General features: G+C 43.2%; 1 protein-coding gene across 1 annotated transcript in view; it reads left to right on the top strand.

Moving 5' to 3' along the window:
- Nucleotides 1-8329: 8329 nt before the first annotated feature.
- Nucleotides 8330-17969, top strand: part of Chchd6 (coiled-coil-helix-coiled-coil-helix domain containing 6) — a 235316-nt gene continuing 225676 nt past the window's right edge. The window contains exon 1 of the mRNA XM_005364858.2: nt 8330-8494. Coding sequence (XP_005364915.1) covers nt 8408-8494 — 87 coding nt within the window. The 5' untranslated portion in view covers nt 8330-8407. The remainder of the gene's footprint in view (nt 8495-17969) is intronic.

The following is a 17969-nucleotide window of genomic DNA, read 5'->3' as shown; positions in this document are numbered from 1 at the left end:
TGCCTCTGCCTCTGCCTCTGCCTCTGCCTCTGCCTCTGCCTCTGCCTCTGCCTCCCAAGTGCTGGGATTAAAGGCATATGTCACCACTGCCTGGCATATCTTGGATATTATTAAGCTTTTATTATAATTTATATGGCTGGCAAATACTTTTTTCTTTAGGTTGCATTTTCACTTTCTTAGTTGCTTCCTTTGCTATGCAAAACTTTTGAATTCTTAAATTACATTTAGCTCTGTGTGTGTGTGTGTGTGTGTGTGTGTCTGTGTGTGTGTTGTGGGAGGTCCTTCTGTCTATGTGTTGCTTTTATTGGTTAATGAATAAAGAACTGCTTTGGGCATGGAAGAACAGAACTAGGTGGGGGAAAAGCTAGGCTGTATGCAGGGGGAAAAGGGCGAAGTCAGGGAGCCACCATGGAGTCATCAGAGATAGATGTGCTGAAACTTTGCTGGTAGGCCACGACCTCATGGTGATCACAGACTAATAGAAATGGATTAAATTAAGATGTAAGAGTTAGCCAATAAAAAGCTATAGCCATCTCAATAAAAAAAAAAGCTATAGCCAATGGGCCAAGCAGCAGTAATTTAATTAATACAGTTTATGTGTGATTATTTCGGGTCTAAGCTAGCTAGGTGTGTGTGTGTGTGTGTGTGTGTGTGTGTGTGTGTGCACGCGCTCGCGCACGCTCATGCAGTTCTTGTGGGAACAGTTCTTGTAGTGAGCCGGACAGGATCGCCATTACAAGATGGTGCCACATCCTGTCTTGTTGGTTATAAACAACCCCATATTTGGCTATGCCTTTGAGAGCTGCATGTCCCCCACTTCCCGCATGTGCGGAGGATAAGGGTCCCTGGGCCTATCACGTTGCAGTCTGGTGTCAGCTGATGGTGGCAGCCAATCACAGGGCGACCCGTGTGCCAATTCCCTATATAAGCAGCCGCCATAGTGCCCCCGGGCCTCTCGTCTCTCGCCCTCTCTCGTCTCGCTCTCTCGCCTCTCTCTCTCTTGCTTCCTGCTCTCCCTCTCGCTTCTCCCCCCTTCGCTTTATGCTCTCCCTCAACCAAGTGCACTCCAGTAAAGCGTGATCTGAGAAGAATCCTTGTGTGGTGGTGTTTCTTCCTCGCCGGTCAAGAAGCCCGCCGCAGTTCTCTTGATCTACCATGCAGGTCCCAGGGATCAAATTCAGGTTGCCATCACTGGCAGCAAGGACCTTTACCTGTGGGATTATTTTAATAGCTGTGGAAACCTTTTCTGTTTGTTAAAAAATATTTTTATATTATATTATTTTATGTGTATAAATATTTTGCCTGTTCTCACAGAAGTCAGAAGAGGGCATCAGATCCCCTGAAGCTGGACATACAGATGGTTGTGAGCCACTATAAGGGTCCTGGGAATCTAACTCAGGTCCTCTGTATGAGCGATCAGTACTCTGAAACACTGAACGATCTCTCATTAATATAGTCTTATTTGTTATGTTTGCCTTTGCTGACTGTGATTTTTGGAATCACAGTTAAAAGGTTAGTGTTAATATCAATAGTAAGGAGCTTTTCTTCTACACTTACATACCCTATGCTTAAGGGTATTTCAGGTTCAGATCTTACATTTAAGTTTTTAACCTATTTGTAGTTTATTTTTGTGCCCAGCACAAGAAAGGATCCAGTTGCATTTTCTGAATGTGAAAAAGCTGTTTTCCCAACATCATTTATTAAAGACTTCCATTTTCCCACTGTACTACTATAATTAGTTTATTTCTAGGCTTTAGTCTATGTGGTGTGTTATTTTGATTACATTAGCTTTGCAATATGTTTGAAACCAGGGAGTATGATGCCTATCTTTGCTCACTATATATGATACTATACATCATCTACAATGTCCTCTATCAATATCAGTTTTTGTTAATCCCAGTGAATGAGAGTAAAAATCATTACCCAAATTCTTTTAGTGAAATTAAGCAAGGGTTATTTTCTGTCAGAAAGGGTTGTCTCTCTAAAGCAGCATTAGAAAGAACAGCCTGAACACAGGAGAAAGTGGGGTTTATATTAGCCTCAATGCTATAAGGTTAGGGGCTTTTCAGGGAGGAGGACTGTCACGGCCACCCTCGACCCGCAAGGATGACGCACGACACACCGGAGCTCTTCTCACTGCAGTTTTATTCCAGGACCTTTTACAATTCTCTCTCTCTTCCCTCCTTTCCTTGATCTCTCTCTCCGTTGACCTCTCTCCTTCCTTCTTTTTTCCTCTCTCCCTCGGGCAAACCTCTCCCAACCCTTAAGTAGGCATGGGCTGCCAACCCCGAACTGCCAGGGAGGCACTGCCCATAGGTTCACACATATACGGGAAGCAGATAATCATTGTGTAATCAGGCATAAGTCAGGTATTAGCCATCTCAGGAGTTGATTATACATCTCCATCAGTTGTGATTCCACGCAGCTCGCTACAGAGGACTCCATACAGAGGTGCTTGGTTGATGGAGGAAGGTCATTGGTTAAGTAATAAAGAAACTGCTTGGCCTCATAGGTTAAAACATAGGTGGGAGGAGTAAACAGAACAGAATGCTGGGAGGAAGAGGAAGTGAGCTCAGACTCAACAGCTCTGCTCTCTGGAGCAGAGACGCCATGCTCCTCTCTCCCGGGCAGACGCATGCGATGAAGCTCCGACCCAGGATGGACGTAGGCTAGAATCTTCCCGGTAAGAGCACCTAGCTGTGCTACACAGATGATTAGAAATGGGCTAAATTAATATGTGAGAATTAGCCTAGAAGAGGCTAGATAGAAATGGGCCAAGCAGTGTTTAAATGAATACAATTTGTGTGTTGTTATTTCGGAGCATAAGCTAGCCAGGCGGCTGGGGTGCTGGGGACGCAGCCCCGCCGCTCCTATTACAACACTTGGTTTTTTGTTTGTTTTGTTTTTTTTGCTCTAGTTTTTGCCACCATTAGCTCAAGTAATCCACAAACTAAAGGTGTGCCTCTGTGGGAGGTGGGCTTGGATTATCTCCACGGTGAGCACTCACCCACCTCTACCCCCCATCTCCCCTCCCTCTGAGAGAGCATCTCTTCAGTCCCAGAGGACCAGAAGGAAGGGTCTGGTTTCTGAATTTCTGACTTTGGGTTGGGGTCTTGATCTCATGGGTCTAACTCCAACTGTTTGTTCCAAAGATGTGAGGAGAGAGACCACTAACCCAAATCATCAGGGCCAAATTAAAACAAGCAATTAATTAAAGCAAACTTTTTTATTTGTAGTCAGGGACTGTATCCCATAATGCAGGGTTCTTGGACATAAGAAAGACAAAGATTTTATAGCTCAGGAATAGGGCATTTCCAAATGGGAAGTTGGGCAGGTGAATAGGCAGTTATAGAAGCAGAACATAACAAGTTGGTCATAACAACCTCTCGTGAAACAAAGACATGATTTCAAGGTGGCCCTAACAAGGAGGTCATAACAAAAGTTGACTTAAAACTTATAACATAGGGTTAATAATTGAAATTTTATACACAGGCTGTAAAACTCGACACAAAAACAGCACCACCAGCCAAAACAAAAACAAAGATCTAATCCGTCAATGTCTGCAATTCTGGAAAGTCTCCAAATGAACTAATCGTGCTTTTTAAACCCTGTAGTTCAGCTGCTGGCTAACTGTTCTTGAAACGGAAATGTCGATCCAAAACATGGTTTTTATGCTCAAAAGCTCCCTCTGAGAAAGGCTTAGCAGAGACTGACTTAAGAATGCATGTCTATCCTTATCTTTGCTAACTTTGTTAAGTTTTACCTATTTTAATAAACTGAATCATACAAGAAATTGATATTCTTCAATGGTGTACTATAAAAAGACCATGAAAATAAAGTTGTTAGTATCCCTATGGACTGTATTTATTATTTAAAGTTTTATTTTGGTAAGTTTTATTTAGCCTCCTAGATATGTTTTCAAGTTTAAACCTAAAACAAGTAACTAAAAACAAGTAAAGTTTATTTAAAATCAGTTGTACTTAATAGATGATGCTCAAAACTTTTCTGATATCTGCTGAATATGACATTTAAGATGTCTAAAGGGAAATTTCCCTATGATAGACAGAAATTCCATATGTTCTTCAAAATAGAAGATGGGGCACAGACAACTCCCCCTGAATTATGGTGATATTATGGGAAAAAAGTCCCTACTGCCAGGGCTCTGCCCACATTGTGGACACTGTTGGGTTGACTGCCCTCATCACAGAACATCAGATTTCCCAGGATCCTCCTCTGCAGGAAAATCTCGCAGACCTCCTGGGTCTGACAGTCAGTGGCCCCTGCTATCCTGTGCAGCAGCTGAAGATGTAATGCCGTCCTATGTGACAGTCAGAGACCGACTTCTGCCTGTCAACACAGCCACCAAGACCATGGAAATCTAGGGTAACCCGTGAGGTAGTAGTAAATCTCTGTCATTTTAGTTGATATATAGGCCATTTGGATTATACTTCCTACTATAATTTATCCTTCTCAGATTTCTGATAGTGTTGACAGCTAACTATAGCTTTATCAGTTTAACAACAGCTGCCTTGTCGATGCATTTCATACATAAAAAACAAGTTAGTTTTCTAGAGCTATTAGGTCACATGATGAAAAAGGCAGACTCACAGGTTTGCTTACTAATAGGATTCATATTAAAAGACAAACAAGTTTCTGGTATAACTTTTACTATTTAAAGGAACCTGCTTTGCAAAGACCGCTCTCGGTAATCAACTACCAAAGTATGGCTAATAGTAAATAAATACATAAAAAGTTTAAGTTTTATACAAATTATAGAAGTCTTAAATAATTTAAATTATAAATGTCCAAATATAAAAACGTATATAAATTATGAGGCTTTAAAATGATTTAAGGTTTCTAAATACAAGGTACTCTATGCTATTGCTATACTAAAATTTCAAAAGTTCAAAGTTTTAACATTAATCAATTAAGTTCTGATAAACTGTTAAAGCACTGACTACTATTATCAGTCACAAGCTCATGATTTTAAATTTTCTCTGATTGGCTTCCGAGTATAGATTTAAAGATCATCATGCTAAGAACTTCTGTCATGTAACACCCGATTCTGTGTTACACCCTAGGTACAGTTCGTGCGCCACTGTACCGTATGTGAGTCAGGCAAGGGCCTGGGGATTGAAAGAACACACAAAGAGACCTGGGTCATTTGAAAGGAGATCAGCCGAATGCCCTTCATTGAAACTTGGGGAAATTTTTATATACCTAGCTGCTGGAGTCAATGCCCTACAGCTAATCACCAGGCGGGGCAGGGGGGAGCACAGGAACAAACAGAATGCTTTAGTTAGCTGACCAGCAACTGTCCTCAAGATGCACCCCAGGAACAAGGGTAGACCTGGGTCCTACACTGTCATATTCTCATATATATTCAGCCCTCTGGACAGAAAGAAAAAGGTGCTCACTGTTTAACTCAAAGCCATAGTTTTTGCGATGGTTCAAAGGCATGAGAATACTCCAGCTGTTTTACAGACTCCTGTTAGTTGCTTTTTCTACAATGTGGATTTCAGAACAGATTACAAACCATGATAATGTAAGCTTCAGGGAGTTGAGAATGTCGTAAGATTTAGATCCACCTCTCACAGGTCAAACGGACTCCGGATTTGTACTCCTTTCATTCAACAGCCTCAGCTTCCTTGCCTATTGCCTATTCCTGGGGAAGAAGCTCCAAATATAAAAGTTTCCTTTACATTCCTCAACTTTAACTGCTGTCCCTTGTCTGTATCGTCTTGGCAGAGCTCCACTTGGTTGTTTGACATAATCACTCCAAAGGTGACACACATCACTTCAGCCCCCCCAGGTAGACCTACAAAATTGGAAAGCTCTGAACTTGCTGAAAACTGATGTAAACCAGTACAAACAATATGATTGCTTCCTGTCTCTTCAGAGGGTTGGCAAACCAGATGCTCCTAATGAAGACCCCACTGCCCTAATCCCCTCCCAGTCTTTGACTAACATTCCAACCTTCCTGGCACTGATAGGTGCATCCTAATTTCTACAATAAGTAGTTACAAAAGAGAACAGATATCCCCTTATCCTCAACAAAAGGCTGGACTATTAGATCAAAAGGAAATTCCTACGTTCCCTGTAAGTGGCCTGACATGACCCATGAAGATGGTTTGTTACTCTCTTGACCCAGAAACCCCTAAAAATCATGCAAATCAGGAGGTTCAAATCTTTGTGTTCATTTTAAGAACACCTGTGACACTGCTCAGGTCATCAGGGATATGTGTATCTAAAGATCCACCAAGTATGCGATGGTGGAGTTGATATGTGTCCAGGCCAGAGGGTGGGGCTGAGCACAGGATCAGTGGCCAAAAAGAGTGCTGAATTTTTGCTGCACAGGATTTAAAATGCAGAGAGTAATACTGAACTTAAGCCTTTGATGTAGGTTCTCTAGTCATTGAACACATCCAGGTGAACAAAGCACCAAAAATGTGATGGCAAACTTATAGAGCTCCTGGCCGGATTAACCCATACATGTGCTCCCTCTGCCTCATCAAGATGAACCTCACTGAAAAGGAACAAATTGTTCCAAAGCCAGGAGAGGAGGTTGTTCAGAAGAAAACGATATCTCAGAAGAAATTGAGGTAACAAAAACTAATGGCGCAAGAATAGATTCAGCTTAAAAAAAATACAGGTTGAAAGGTTTTTATGACCAGATAAACCTCTCTGCCAATGCAATAATCCAAATTAGACCAAATTTGAAAAAGCCCAGGTTTAATGAATGCCAGGGCTCCCGGGTAACCTTCCAGCACCCCCCCCCCCGGAAGACAGGAAGGACCACATGTTTGCTCTCTGGGGCTCAGTTTAAATAGCCCGTGGGAGTGGTCTTGACCCTCCCTGGGGAAGGGTCACCAGTGGGCTGGCTTTCTCCAAGGTGGAGTCTGGACTGAGGCAATTCCCAGGGAAGGGGACTGGCTTGGAAAGGAAAGGTTCACCCAAACATTCCCGACTCCTTGGGTATAGGGGTACCCAGGAGACGGGGTGAAGCCTGGACCCAAACACAGGTCAAAGTTAAACAAAAAACAAAACAAACAAAACAAAAACCCCAAACAAACAAAAAAAGGAAACTCCCTGGCAGAGGGACAAGATGGCTACCAAAAGTACCTTATTGACGTACCAAGATTATATGGCCTTAAAAAATTTGTTCTTTCTGTTAGTTACACAGGTATAATTTATAAACAGACCATTCATCTTTTGATGCATTACAAATTTTATTCCCCCCAAATAAAAAATGCTAAGACCCTAGGAATGATTTGACAAGGACACAGAGACAAGAGGGGAATGATGAACCAGCCTGCCTCTAATTAGGCTTGAAAGTCCATTTATAATAAAGACAAACTAGGTTAATTCCTATTAATGATTTAATATCATTCCAAGGATTGGGGAATGCCCCACCTGAAACTTAACTACAAATGGTTCTGTACTGCCTGTGCCAGCAATCAGCAGCTACGCTTTTGTTTCCAAAGGTTCTAATGAAAACAACCTATTGTTATTATCGCCTTGCAACCATGTCTTTGTTTCAAAAGAGGCTGTTATGATCAATTTATGCTCTACTTTTACAGCCCCAACTATTTGCCTGCTCAACCCCCATTTGGAAACTCCCTACTCCTGAGCTATAAAATCTTTATCTCCCTACCCTCCAAACTTGACTTCTTGAACCCCTTGGGGGAAACAGTCTGTGTACAAGAATAAAAAAGTTTGCTTTAACTAATTGCTTGCTTTAATTAATTTGTCCCTGACGATTTGTGTCAGTGATCTTTCTCTCTGAATCTTTTAACAATTGGTCCATAGGATAGTTTTCCCCAGGCTTTCTCATGACAAACTACACTCACCTTTAGGCCTCAAAAGCTCCCTGAATGAGGTTACCATGATTTATTAATTTGTCTTACAGTATTACAGCACTACACTAAATTCACTTACTCACGTTATTTTATTTTATTTTTTAATGACCTAAGCCTAGGAAGACTAAGGCGGGAATGGAGTGGGGATTGGGAATGGGTTTGCTCAGTGCTTGGTAACTGAATAAATACCTCTTAACCTGAACATAGACAATAGACAGTTGCCTTAGCATCTTTGCTAGTTTCTTCTCAGAACACGACCTATACTTTACTTCCGGGATAACATTTACAATAAACTTTGACCTTGCCTCAGTATCTGTTAGACCCTCTATCCATTTTCACCAGGGTATGAGAACCACGCCCCCAGCCACTTACGGAGCTAGAATACCAGACTACAACTCCCACAATACAACGCGCGCCAACAGCAGCAGCCAATAGAACTCGGTGTTGCTGGCCTGTGTCCTGAGAGAAGAGCGTAGTGCGCTGAGCGGCGTCGTCCTGGTTGCTGTGGAACCGGCTCGCGTGGTTGCACGCCCTGCCCGCCTTCTGTCATGGGCAGCGCTGAGAGCGCCGAGGCCCGAAGGGTGTCCTTCGAGATGGATGAGGAGGAGCGGGTCCGGGTGCTGCAGGGCATCCGGGTGAGCAGCGCGGCGGGAGGGCGCGGGCCCGAGGAGCGTGCGGGCGGGAGCGGGAGACGCCGTTTAGGGACCAGATAGATAGGGGAGGCCGCTGGCACCCAGGGGCAGCCGGCAGCCTCAAGTCGGTTTCCACCACCTTGGCTCTCACGTTTCCGGATTTGTTCCGCACTACCCCACCTCGCCTGGCGTGTGCTTCTGGTTGCGTGTGCTGTAGCACTTCGTGAAGGTGTTCCCCATTTCCAGTTTTGATCACGTGCCTTCGTGAGGCCCCAAAATGGGGAGTTTTAGCTACCATACACCTCATCCACAATTCACTTAAACCTTAATAGTGGATCTCCACCATGTCAAAGAGGAGGGAATGTCTCACTTCCTTTTACAAGCTGTCCTGGTGCACACTGACCTGTCCATCCCTTCCCTGTCCTGTTCCTCACCTTTATACATATATTTATTTTGCCTCAGGACCTCCATGTTCTTCCCAGAAGATGCCAGCTGTTTGATGTTTCTTCAGTTATCATTAATCTGACTGTCATCATGTTATAGCTCAGATACCGTCCAAGAATCCTTCCTTGACCACAGAGTCTCAAGCAGCTTCCCACACCAAGGTCACACATTTATGATTTTCACAGCACTTGTTTTTGAAAAACAAAACAAAACTGTGTTTATTGCGTTTCCCATTAGAGCGTTAGCTGCTTCCTTGGCTGAAGTTCTTGTGTGATTCATAACGTTATTCCAAGAACTCAGGAGAATAAAAGCTCCCATTTTAGTACAAAGTGGCAGCCCTTTACACGTATTATTTAATTTTCAACAGAGCTATGAGAAGTAGAATTGTTAGTGCCTTCATCTTTTGTGTTGTTTGGAGACAGGACCTCACTATTTAGCTCAGACTGACCCAGAAATCCCAGATCTGCCTGCCTCTGACTGCTGAGTGCTGGGATTAAAGTCCCACACCACCACGTCTGGTCTCTTCGCCCATTTTGTCACTTATGGAGCACTGAGGTGCTGTTGGCAGAACTTGTCTAAGGTCACATAGTTAACAAAGCAGGAGGTCCAGGATTAAAGTAGGTCAATTCCAGAGCTGTTTCTAAAACTTCTGTGCATGACACATAGTAGGTACTTGGTGAATAATTGTTAGGTGTTTATATCAGTTAACCCAATGAAATAAATCAGATTTAAACAGAATGTTCTGTGAATTAGAGAGGAGGTTCAGAAAAAGACTTCCAAAGCTTGGACATCTGAGCTCCTCAGGGGTATGACCTTACTTGAATGAGTTGTTTGTTGAGTTTCACTGCCCCACTTGAGATAAAACCAAGACAGTTGTGGAGAAGACATGCAGCCTGTTTTTGTGGAGGCCTCTCAGAATATGCAGCATGTTTGGTACTGCCCAGGTGGTATTGTTGACTTGGCTTGTGGCAAGAGTTAAGTTCAGGGAGATACCTTCTATTGAAGGCCGAGGTAGAATTTAGGAAGGTGGCCTTGGCTCAGGATAATTTTCACTTTGTCACTGGGTGTCTTGGTCCAGTAGGGCTCTGCAGGCCTAAGTCCACAGGTTCCGAGAAGTGGCATTGGAGGTGACTCTGTCTTTCTATTTCTAGTTCTCATAATCATCCTGTAGCGTATAAAATCTTTAAAATTATCTTCTCTCATTTTTGAAACAATTTGTGTGTGAGTGCACATGCTCACTTCTCTGTGTGTGTACCACATTCATACAGGTGCCCAGCGTGGCCAAAAGAAGGTGTCAAACCCCCTGAAACTGGAGTTACAGGTTGTCATGAGCTGCCGACCCTGGGTGCTAGGAACTAAACTCAAGTCCTCTTGAAGAGCAGTAAGCATTTTAATCACTGAGCCATCCTTCCATACCCTAGTATAAACAATTTAAAGATGGAAAATCGAGCTTGGAGACGGTAAGGACTTCCTAAGGCACGCTTGAGTAGCACCTGGGACTAATCTAGGTCTGTTGGGCTCCCTACAGCCAGGTGATAGATGTTTAGGAAGTCTGGAGTCTTGATTTTGCTTCTGCCTGGCTTGACAGGGATGCTCGTACACTGCTTAGTTTTACAGGTGAGTAAACTGGGGGAGCATCAGTAGTTGTTAGCTTACTTTTCTAGTTAATCTGAGAGACTAAGTGGCTTGTCCAGGGGTAGTCAGTGAGGTCTTGGCCCCATGTTGGAAAAGCCATGTTCAGTGTGCCCGGATTTAATGAGGAAGGTGGAAGAAAGAACATTACGGTAAAGAAATATTTGGAGCAGGGCCTGTTGTTATTAGTAGCTACTTGAAGGTTAAGGAGTTTACCTGGTCTTCAGACGGATAAGAAAAAAAATCAGTAACAAATATTTAAACAATCAGATCAATAAAGCAGTTGAACACATGAGAAGTCAATAAGGGGTAGATTCCAAAAGAGACTGTCTGCCCTAGCTCTTTCAAAAAAATTTAAATGTTCTTAGAGACCACTTGTATTTAATTCCTGGGGCCTGATCCCAGTGCTCTTGTTTCCTTAAAATCAAGTGTTAGGACCTAGCTCATTTGCACATTAATTTGCATAAATTTACATAGCGAGTTCAAGTCCTAATTCTGTGGAAGGTAAAAAAAATTTAATTAATGCAAAATGCTGCAATTATATTCAGCTCCTGATTTCAGAGCAAGCATGCATGAAATACACGAAGATTGTTTTGGTCAGTATATTGAATCTCATGGTTTTATAAGAGAAGGCAACAATGTCTTATAAATGTTTTTACTTTCCCACCTGATATAAGCTGCCGTCCTAGTAATTCAGCTGAACTTGGTTGATTGTTGAAATCCAGACTTTTTCTAGTTCCCAAACAACTTCTCCTTTTCAGCCAGTCACCTCCTATTGCACCACACGCTTCAGGAGCCAACTTATTCAGCTAGGTGCCTACGCTCATTCCAGGCTCATTCCCTCCTTCTGGCTGGATAAACTTTATCATTACTCATTACACCTATGAGGCAGGTCCTGGACTGCTAGGGAAGGGAAATACGATGAAAGATTAGTCAGATACACAGGAGACAATCTCAAAACGTTCAGATGCCAGGGAGGCTGCTTGCCAGAGCACTACCTGAGCTACTCAGCAAATCCTGCCAATGTGTTATTTACCCGACACTGGTCTGGTCTTACAGGGATGAGGAACAAAGCCAGGTTCTCTGCCATCTTGGAGCCTGGAAGGTAAACCAAAAGGCAAAAAATTTAAAAGCTGTAGTTTCTGAGAAGAAATTATAAGCTTGCAAAAAGTAGAAGGACTTATGTTTGTTTGAACTGGGTTGGTGAGAAATGCCTCACTGAGGAGGGACGTAGATGAGGTATGGCCTGAGCCCATCCTGGGAAGAATACATATGTCTACTGTGCTGAGTGCTGTGCCAAGTGTGTTAAGGGCATTTCTTCTGTACATGCTACCTTGTGCTGTGTCATTGTCCTCATCCGTCTTAGAGGTTAGATGTCATTCGAATCTCACAAAGGAGGAGGCAGGCTCAGCAACAGAAAGTAACCCAAAGGTCATATAGTGAATTAGTGCAAGACTTGGCTCAGGCTCTGACTCTGAGGCAACATTAACATGGTTGGCCTCCATGAGGGGTAAAGATGCTTGACAAGGCTTGCCATGTGGCAGGATCAGCCTGGACCCTGGATGCCAGGCAAGGCTGTGAACATGTTAGTTTGGATCTCTAGTCAGGAGCGGTCTTCAAGGATTGGGTGATGTCAATTTTTGTTTTTTCTCTTTTTTAAAAAAGCTGTATTGAGATGTATTTTAAATATACCATTTCAAGATTTTTTTAGAAAATTTACAGAATTGGGCAGCTGTCACCATATCTACTTACAGAACATTTGTGAGCTCTGAAAGCTACGTGTGTCTAGGACACTTCCTATTGCTTATCCACAGCTCTGGGTAACAATTATTCCTTCTGCCTCTATAAATTTGCCTTTTTTGGATAATCCGTGTAGGTGGGTTTGCATATCTTATATGCCTGGCTTCTTTTGCTTAGTGTAATTTTTTTTTCTGTAGTGTAGGGATAGAACCCAGAGTCTAATGCATTCTAGGCAAGATCTCTACTGCTAAGCCACATCCAGTCTTGCTAAACTTTTATTCCTTTTTTTTTAAACTTTTATGTGTATGAGTATTTTTGTCTTTATGTATGTATGTGTCACATATGTGCCGTGCCCACACAGGCCAGAAGAGGGTATTGGATCCCCTGGGACTGGAGTTACATACAGTTGTGAGCCACCATGCGGGTGCTGGGAATTGAACCCAGGTCCTCAGAATAGCTAGTTCTCTTAACTAATGTGCCATCTCTCCAGCTCCTGCTAAATGTTTTTGACATTGCTCTGTTAGTGGTGGTGTATGCCTGTCACATGAAAGTCATAGTTGGTGAAGGCTGCTGTGTTGTATGGATCTATGGCGCATGCATTTATTCAGTCACCAGTTGGCGACATTTGTATTGTTCCTAATTCCACGTTATAATGAGTAAAGCTGCTGTGGACATTTGTTGTCTGTTGTCATTTCCAACGGATAGAAACCTAAGAGTCTGTTCTCTGGGTCGTTTTTATAATGTTAAGTTTAACCTTTTAAGAAACTTGCAGGTTGTTCCTCAAGTGGCTATCCCATTTTCTGTTTTCACCAAAGCAATACCTGAGCGTTCCAAGTTCATATCCTTCCCACATTTGTTCTTGCTGTTGCTTTGCTGGTAGTGACTAGTAGTGCTGTGAAATAGCATCCATGGAGTGGTTTCAATTTGTGTCTCTCTAGTAAGGATCCATGTGCATTTTTTATGGGCTTATTTGCTGCCCACATATTTTCTTTGGTGAAATGTTTATTCAGGCCTTTTCCCGTTTTAATTGGGTTGTCTTTTTTATCATTGAGTAATGTTTTCTTTTTGCTGAATCCAAACCCTTTCTTACATTCTAATTTGAAGCTTTTTTTTCCTTCCAGTATGTGGCTTGCTTCTGTTTTTATAACAGTCTTTGAAGTACAGTGTTTATAATTTTAAACTTCAAAAACCATCGATTGTACTTTTGGTATTGTATCTAGGAAAACTTTGTCTACTTTAAAAATCATGAAAATGTCTTCCTCTTTTTTCTTACTAAAGTTTGACAGTTTGGGGTATTTAGGTCCATCATCTGTTTTAGTTAATTTTCGTGTATGGTATATATGAAGGTAGTTTTAAAATTGAGATTGAGAGAATAATCCTAGGAAGGACATAGTAAATACTTGGGTTTTGCAGACTAGAATGTCTGCCATATCTACTGAGCCATCTTCCCAGTCCCCACATTTAACAGTGGCATTGCCTGCCTGTGTGTTTGAAAAGTATCTCCAGGGCTGGAGAGATGGCTCAGTGGTTAAGAGCATTGCCTGCTCTTCCAAAGGTCCTGTGTTCAATTCCCAGCAACCACATGGTGGCTCACAACCATCTGTAATGAGGCCTGCAGGAAGAATACTGTACACATAATAAACAAATAAACAAATATTTAAAAAAAAAAGTATCTCCAGTTAGTGTCCCTCTCCTTGTTTCTTCAGCAATACTTTTTGCTTTGAGTGCACAGCAGTGTGAATTTTCTTCTTCAGTGTATTTGAAAGGGTTTTGTTCTTTTGGTATTATTGTGAATGAAATTATTTTCTTAATTCTGTCCTCGCGTTTTCCTTTGCTCATATGTAGTTGATTTTTACATATTGATCTTGCAGACTTTTGAGCTCCTTTAGCCCAGCAGCTTTTTTGTTGATTCTTTAGAATATTTTATGGTTAAGATGATATCTGCAAATGATGCAAATGACTTTTTACTTCTTCCTTTCCAAGTTGGATGCCTTTTTTTTTCATTTAAAAAATCTTAGTGTGTGTGCATGTGTGTGCTTGGGTGCATGTGAGAGTATGGAGGTCAAAGGACAACTTTTGGGAGTTGGTTATCGACTTCCAGTCCCTGGGGGGGGTGTCCTGGGGAGGTCCCGGGGATTGAACTCAGGTCAGGTTTGTATGCCAAGTGCTTTTATCCTCAGCCATGTTGCCAGCCCTCCTTTTCTTCTCTTACTCCACTAGCAAGATTCAGCAGTGTATGTTGAATGGAAGTGGTAAGAGTAATGTCCTTGCCTGTGATTAAGGAGAAAGCATTGAGCCTTCCCTTGTTAAGCATGTTAGCTGTAAATTGTGTGTAGGTTCCCTTTAAGGGTTTGGTGGTCTTAACCTTTTAGTCATTTGTCTCCTCTTCCTTCAGCTCTTGTATACTGTTTATCTCTTAGAAATTCTAAGAGGACAAAGATTAGCTTTTAAAGATAGGAATGTCTGGTTTATTATGCTGTGCATTTGTGATTCCAAACTTGGCTTTAATGGGTTGACACCTCTTCTATCCAAGCTGACACTGGCAGCTGAGCATGAGATTTATACCTCACCAAGACTTTATGGACTTACGTCATATTTGTGCGACAAATTTCTTTTCCACCATGCTGTTGTCAAGAGTGTTGAGCTTGGCTCCTCAGATGTCCCACATCTGTGCTGTAATCATGTTCTATATTATCCTCTTTTCTTGTTCCATGTCTTTTGCTCTTGAAAGTTGTTATTCTGTGCTTAGGATCCTGTCTACTCTACCATGTCTGTTCTCTGGTTGTATCGTTCATCTCAGTTTGACTTGGTTAAAGGCAGTGAGACAGACTAACCATCTTGGAAGACCTGGACAAAGACCTTGACTCTGGAGGAGGGACAGATAGGATGTAGCATTTCTGTGCACCTATTTAGCACAGGTACATTCAAGGGTGCATAAGTTCTCTCCAGTGTTCTTCAGATGGAAAGTTCTCTTTGACTTATGACAGGTGACTATAGTTTGATAGAGCTGCAAAAGGAAATACCAACTTGGAAATCCAGGAGACAGGTAGCTAGCTTCTCTTCCCCTTTGCAATGAAGGTGTCTGAGTTAGGATGTAGAGTCCAGCACACAGTGCCTGAGTGCACATTGTGCACCAATTCCTGGGCTGAGTGCTTCAATGTTCTGATCAATGCTCTGACAGCAGTCACACCTTGTGGCTAGCTTTGAGGCATTAGAAGACAAAGAAGAGCAAGTTCTGTTGGCAGTCAGAGCCCTTTAGGTCCTTCTGTTCTTTGTCACCTGTGGAGGCAGAGGATATGTAGGCCCAGCCTTTCCCCTGGTACTCTCTCCCCTGACTCCTAATTCCCAGATTCAGAGTGTATGAGATCACAGTCGAGGGATATGCACACAGTTTGAGTTGCTTTTGACCCCTATATATCCAATGGTAATGTTTAACAGCATAAAGAGATGCAGGGACTTCCATCTGACCTTCTGAGTTGGGGATGCTACCCTCATGTAAGGTGAAATTTTGCAGTGCACCTCAACTGTGTCACAGAACCCAAAACAGCAATGTAGATGTAGGGGTGGCTGTTGGAAGGCTGTTGCCTTCATTTGGGAAATTAAGATGTAGTTCTGGAGGCATCCTTGATCCTCTAGGATGGCAAGTCCTGCCATTGGCCAGGGAGAGTTTTGCCCTTTCTTCCTGTTTCTGGTCTAGGATGAAAGCTGCAGTTGCTGTCTGTAGTGCCGAATTTTGGTTGTCAGGAAGAGAGAACTTCACCTGAAGAATTACCTCCATCAGACTGGCCTGTGGACATGTCTGGGGGGCATTTTCTTGACTGCTCACCAATGAAGGAGTGTGATGCTGTGAGTGGTAGTAGCATCCCTAGGCAAGCGGGCGCTGGGCTGTACAAGAAAGGTAGTTGACCTTACCTTGAACAAGCTAGTGAGCAGCTTTCCTTTGTGGTTTCCGCCCTGTAATTTGAAATGAACCCTTTCCTCTCAAGCTTGCTTCTGTCAGAGTGGTTTATCACAGCAACAGAAAGCAATCTAGGACACTGCTTATTTGCCTGGCTCTGATTGAAGCTTCAGCGTGTTTTCTGGTTCTACCCTTTGCCCCTCCTGTACCCCAACGTCAGTCATTCTCTACCACCCCATTCATTAGCTGATAACTTCTGGAGTCAGTTCCCAGCCCAGAGCAGTCACAGATGGCCTGTCCATGTCCCCTTGTGCAGCATATGGGTTGTGTGCGCATCTAATTCACTGTCCACATGAGACCTGCCTGCACCCCTCCTCCACCTCCCGTAGGAAGGACCTGTTTCTGCCCTCCAGTCCCTCATCTGTGTTAGCAGTCTCCCTCATTTCTGTTTTCAGTCTTCAGTGACAAACTTTGCCAGCAGTCTCTGTTTCAGTATCCCTTTGTCCTTACTACTCTTCCGGAAACCACCTGTACCGGGTTGGATCAAAGGGCCTTGTGCCTGCTGGGCACGCTCTCTTGAGCTACCTCTCCAGCCCTGTTCTTATCTTGCTGCTTTCCCCTCAGTTCAGTCCATACCTCCTCTCTCCATCTGACTTTTGGACAAATTTTTGTTAAATGGTCATAAAACTCAGGTTCAAAGGAGACAGGCAGGAAAACTTTGTCCCTGTGCCCTGGCTTGTCCCCCTCTTGAAAGCAGCTTATCTCTGTTTCTTCTGTCAGACTCTGCAGAGTCAGGGCTGATTGTGTCACAGTCAAGTTTTGCCTCTGGGTTAAAGGCCTATTGCTGTGCCAGACTCACCCGGAGCTCATGTGCTGGCACCCTTCCATGCAGATGGGATACAGGCTACACTCCTACTGTGCTCAGCTCTTCTCTGGTCTGGCCTGTGGCTCCCTCCTCTGGACCAATGGTTTCTTCTCCTCCTTTGATTGGCTGAATCTTCTTCCTTAGGACTGTGCTAAGGGACTGCCCTCTGAAGAAGCCTTTCTCAGTGGCACCTGCAGACACACTCACTTCCTACTACTTCCTGTTCTGAGCCAATCACGATCCCTTACTTGCCTACTGCCTTCTGCCTGGTAAGCAGGATTCACTTAGATATGGCTCAGTGTCTGCTACAGATCAGTATGATACTAGCTGGCTAGAATTTGAAGACATTGGCTGGTTTTCTTGCCCCCAACCGTGAGCCCAGAAACTTTATGTTATTAATAGGTTTGAATTAATTGCTACCAATTAAAAATTGGGAAGCTTTACATAATTTGATTCTTAGCTTTTTTGGAAGAGGAAAAAAACCCATTGACAGTCTGGTGTCTTTCCTTATGGCAGCATTTTGTGTGAGCGACAAGGCGGCTGTCCCCCTTTTGCCCTTAGCACTGTTCCCACCATAGAGCCTTACATGATTTGCTTTTCTTTGCTAGGCCTGTTTTGTTTGCTTCTGTCACCCACCTGACCCCAAGCAGGCACTTGTGTGTGCTGCACATGGTGTCATGTGCCGTGCTTGGTGTCGGAGGTCCCTGAGGGCTTTTCTTGTCCTGACATTCTGGGATTTACATCTGTGCTGAGCAGCCGGTGGGTCTAATTTCAGCCCATAAGAAGTTGAAGGACTAGGAATGCTGTCTCCAAGGCAACAGCCCCAGCAAGGAGAGGAGTCTTCAGTACTGCAGGATTAGGCAGTGTCTCTTCAAGGATTGGGTTATCTGGGCCCCAAG

This window comes from Microtus ochrogaster, unplaced genomic scaffold, assembly GCF_000317375.1.
Source record: "Microtus ochrogaster isolate Prairie Vole_2 unplaced genomic scaffold, MicOch1.0 UNK1, whole genome shotgun sequence".
Classification (NCBI taxonomy): Eukaryota; Metazoa; Chordata; class Mammalia; order Rodentia; family Cricetidae; genus Microtus; species Microtus ochrogaster.
Note: the sequence above shows the minus strand (reverse complement) of the source record. Positions and strands in the feature narration are given on the sequence as shown.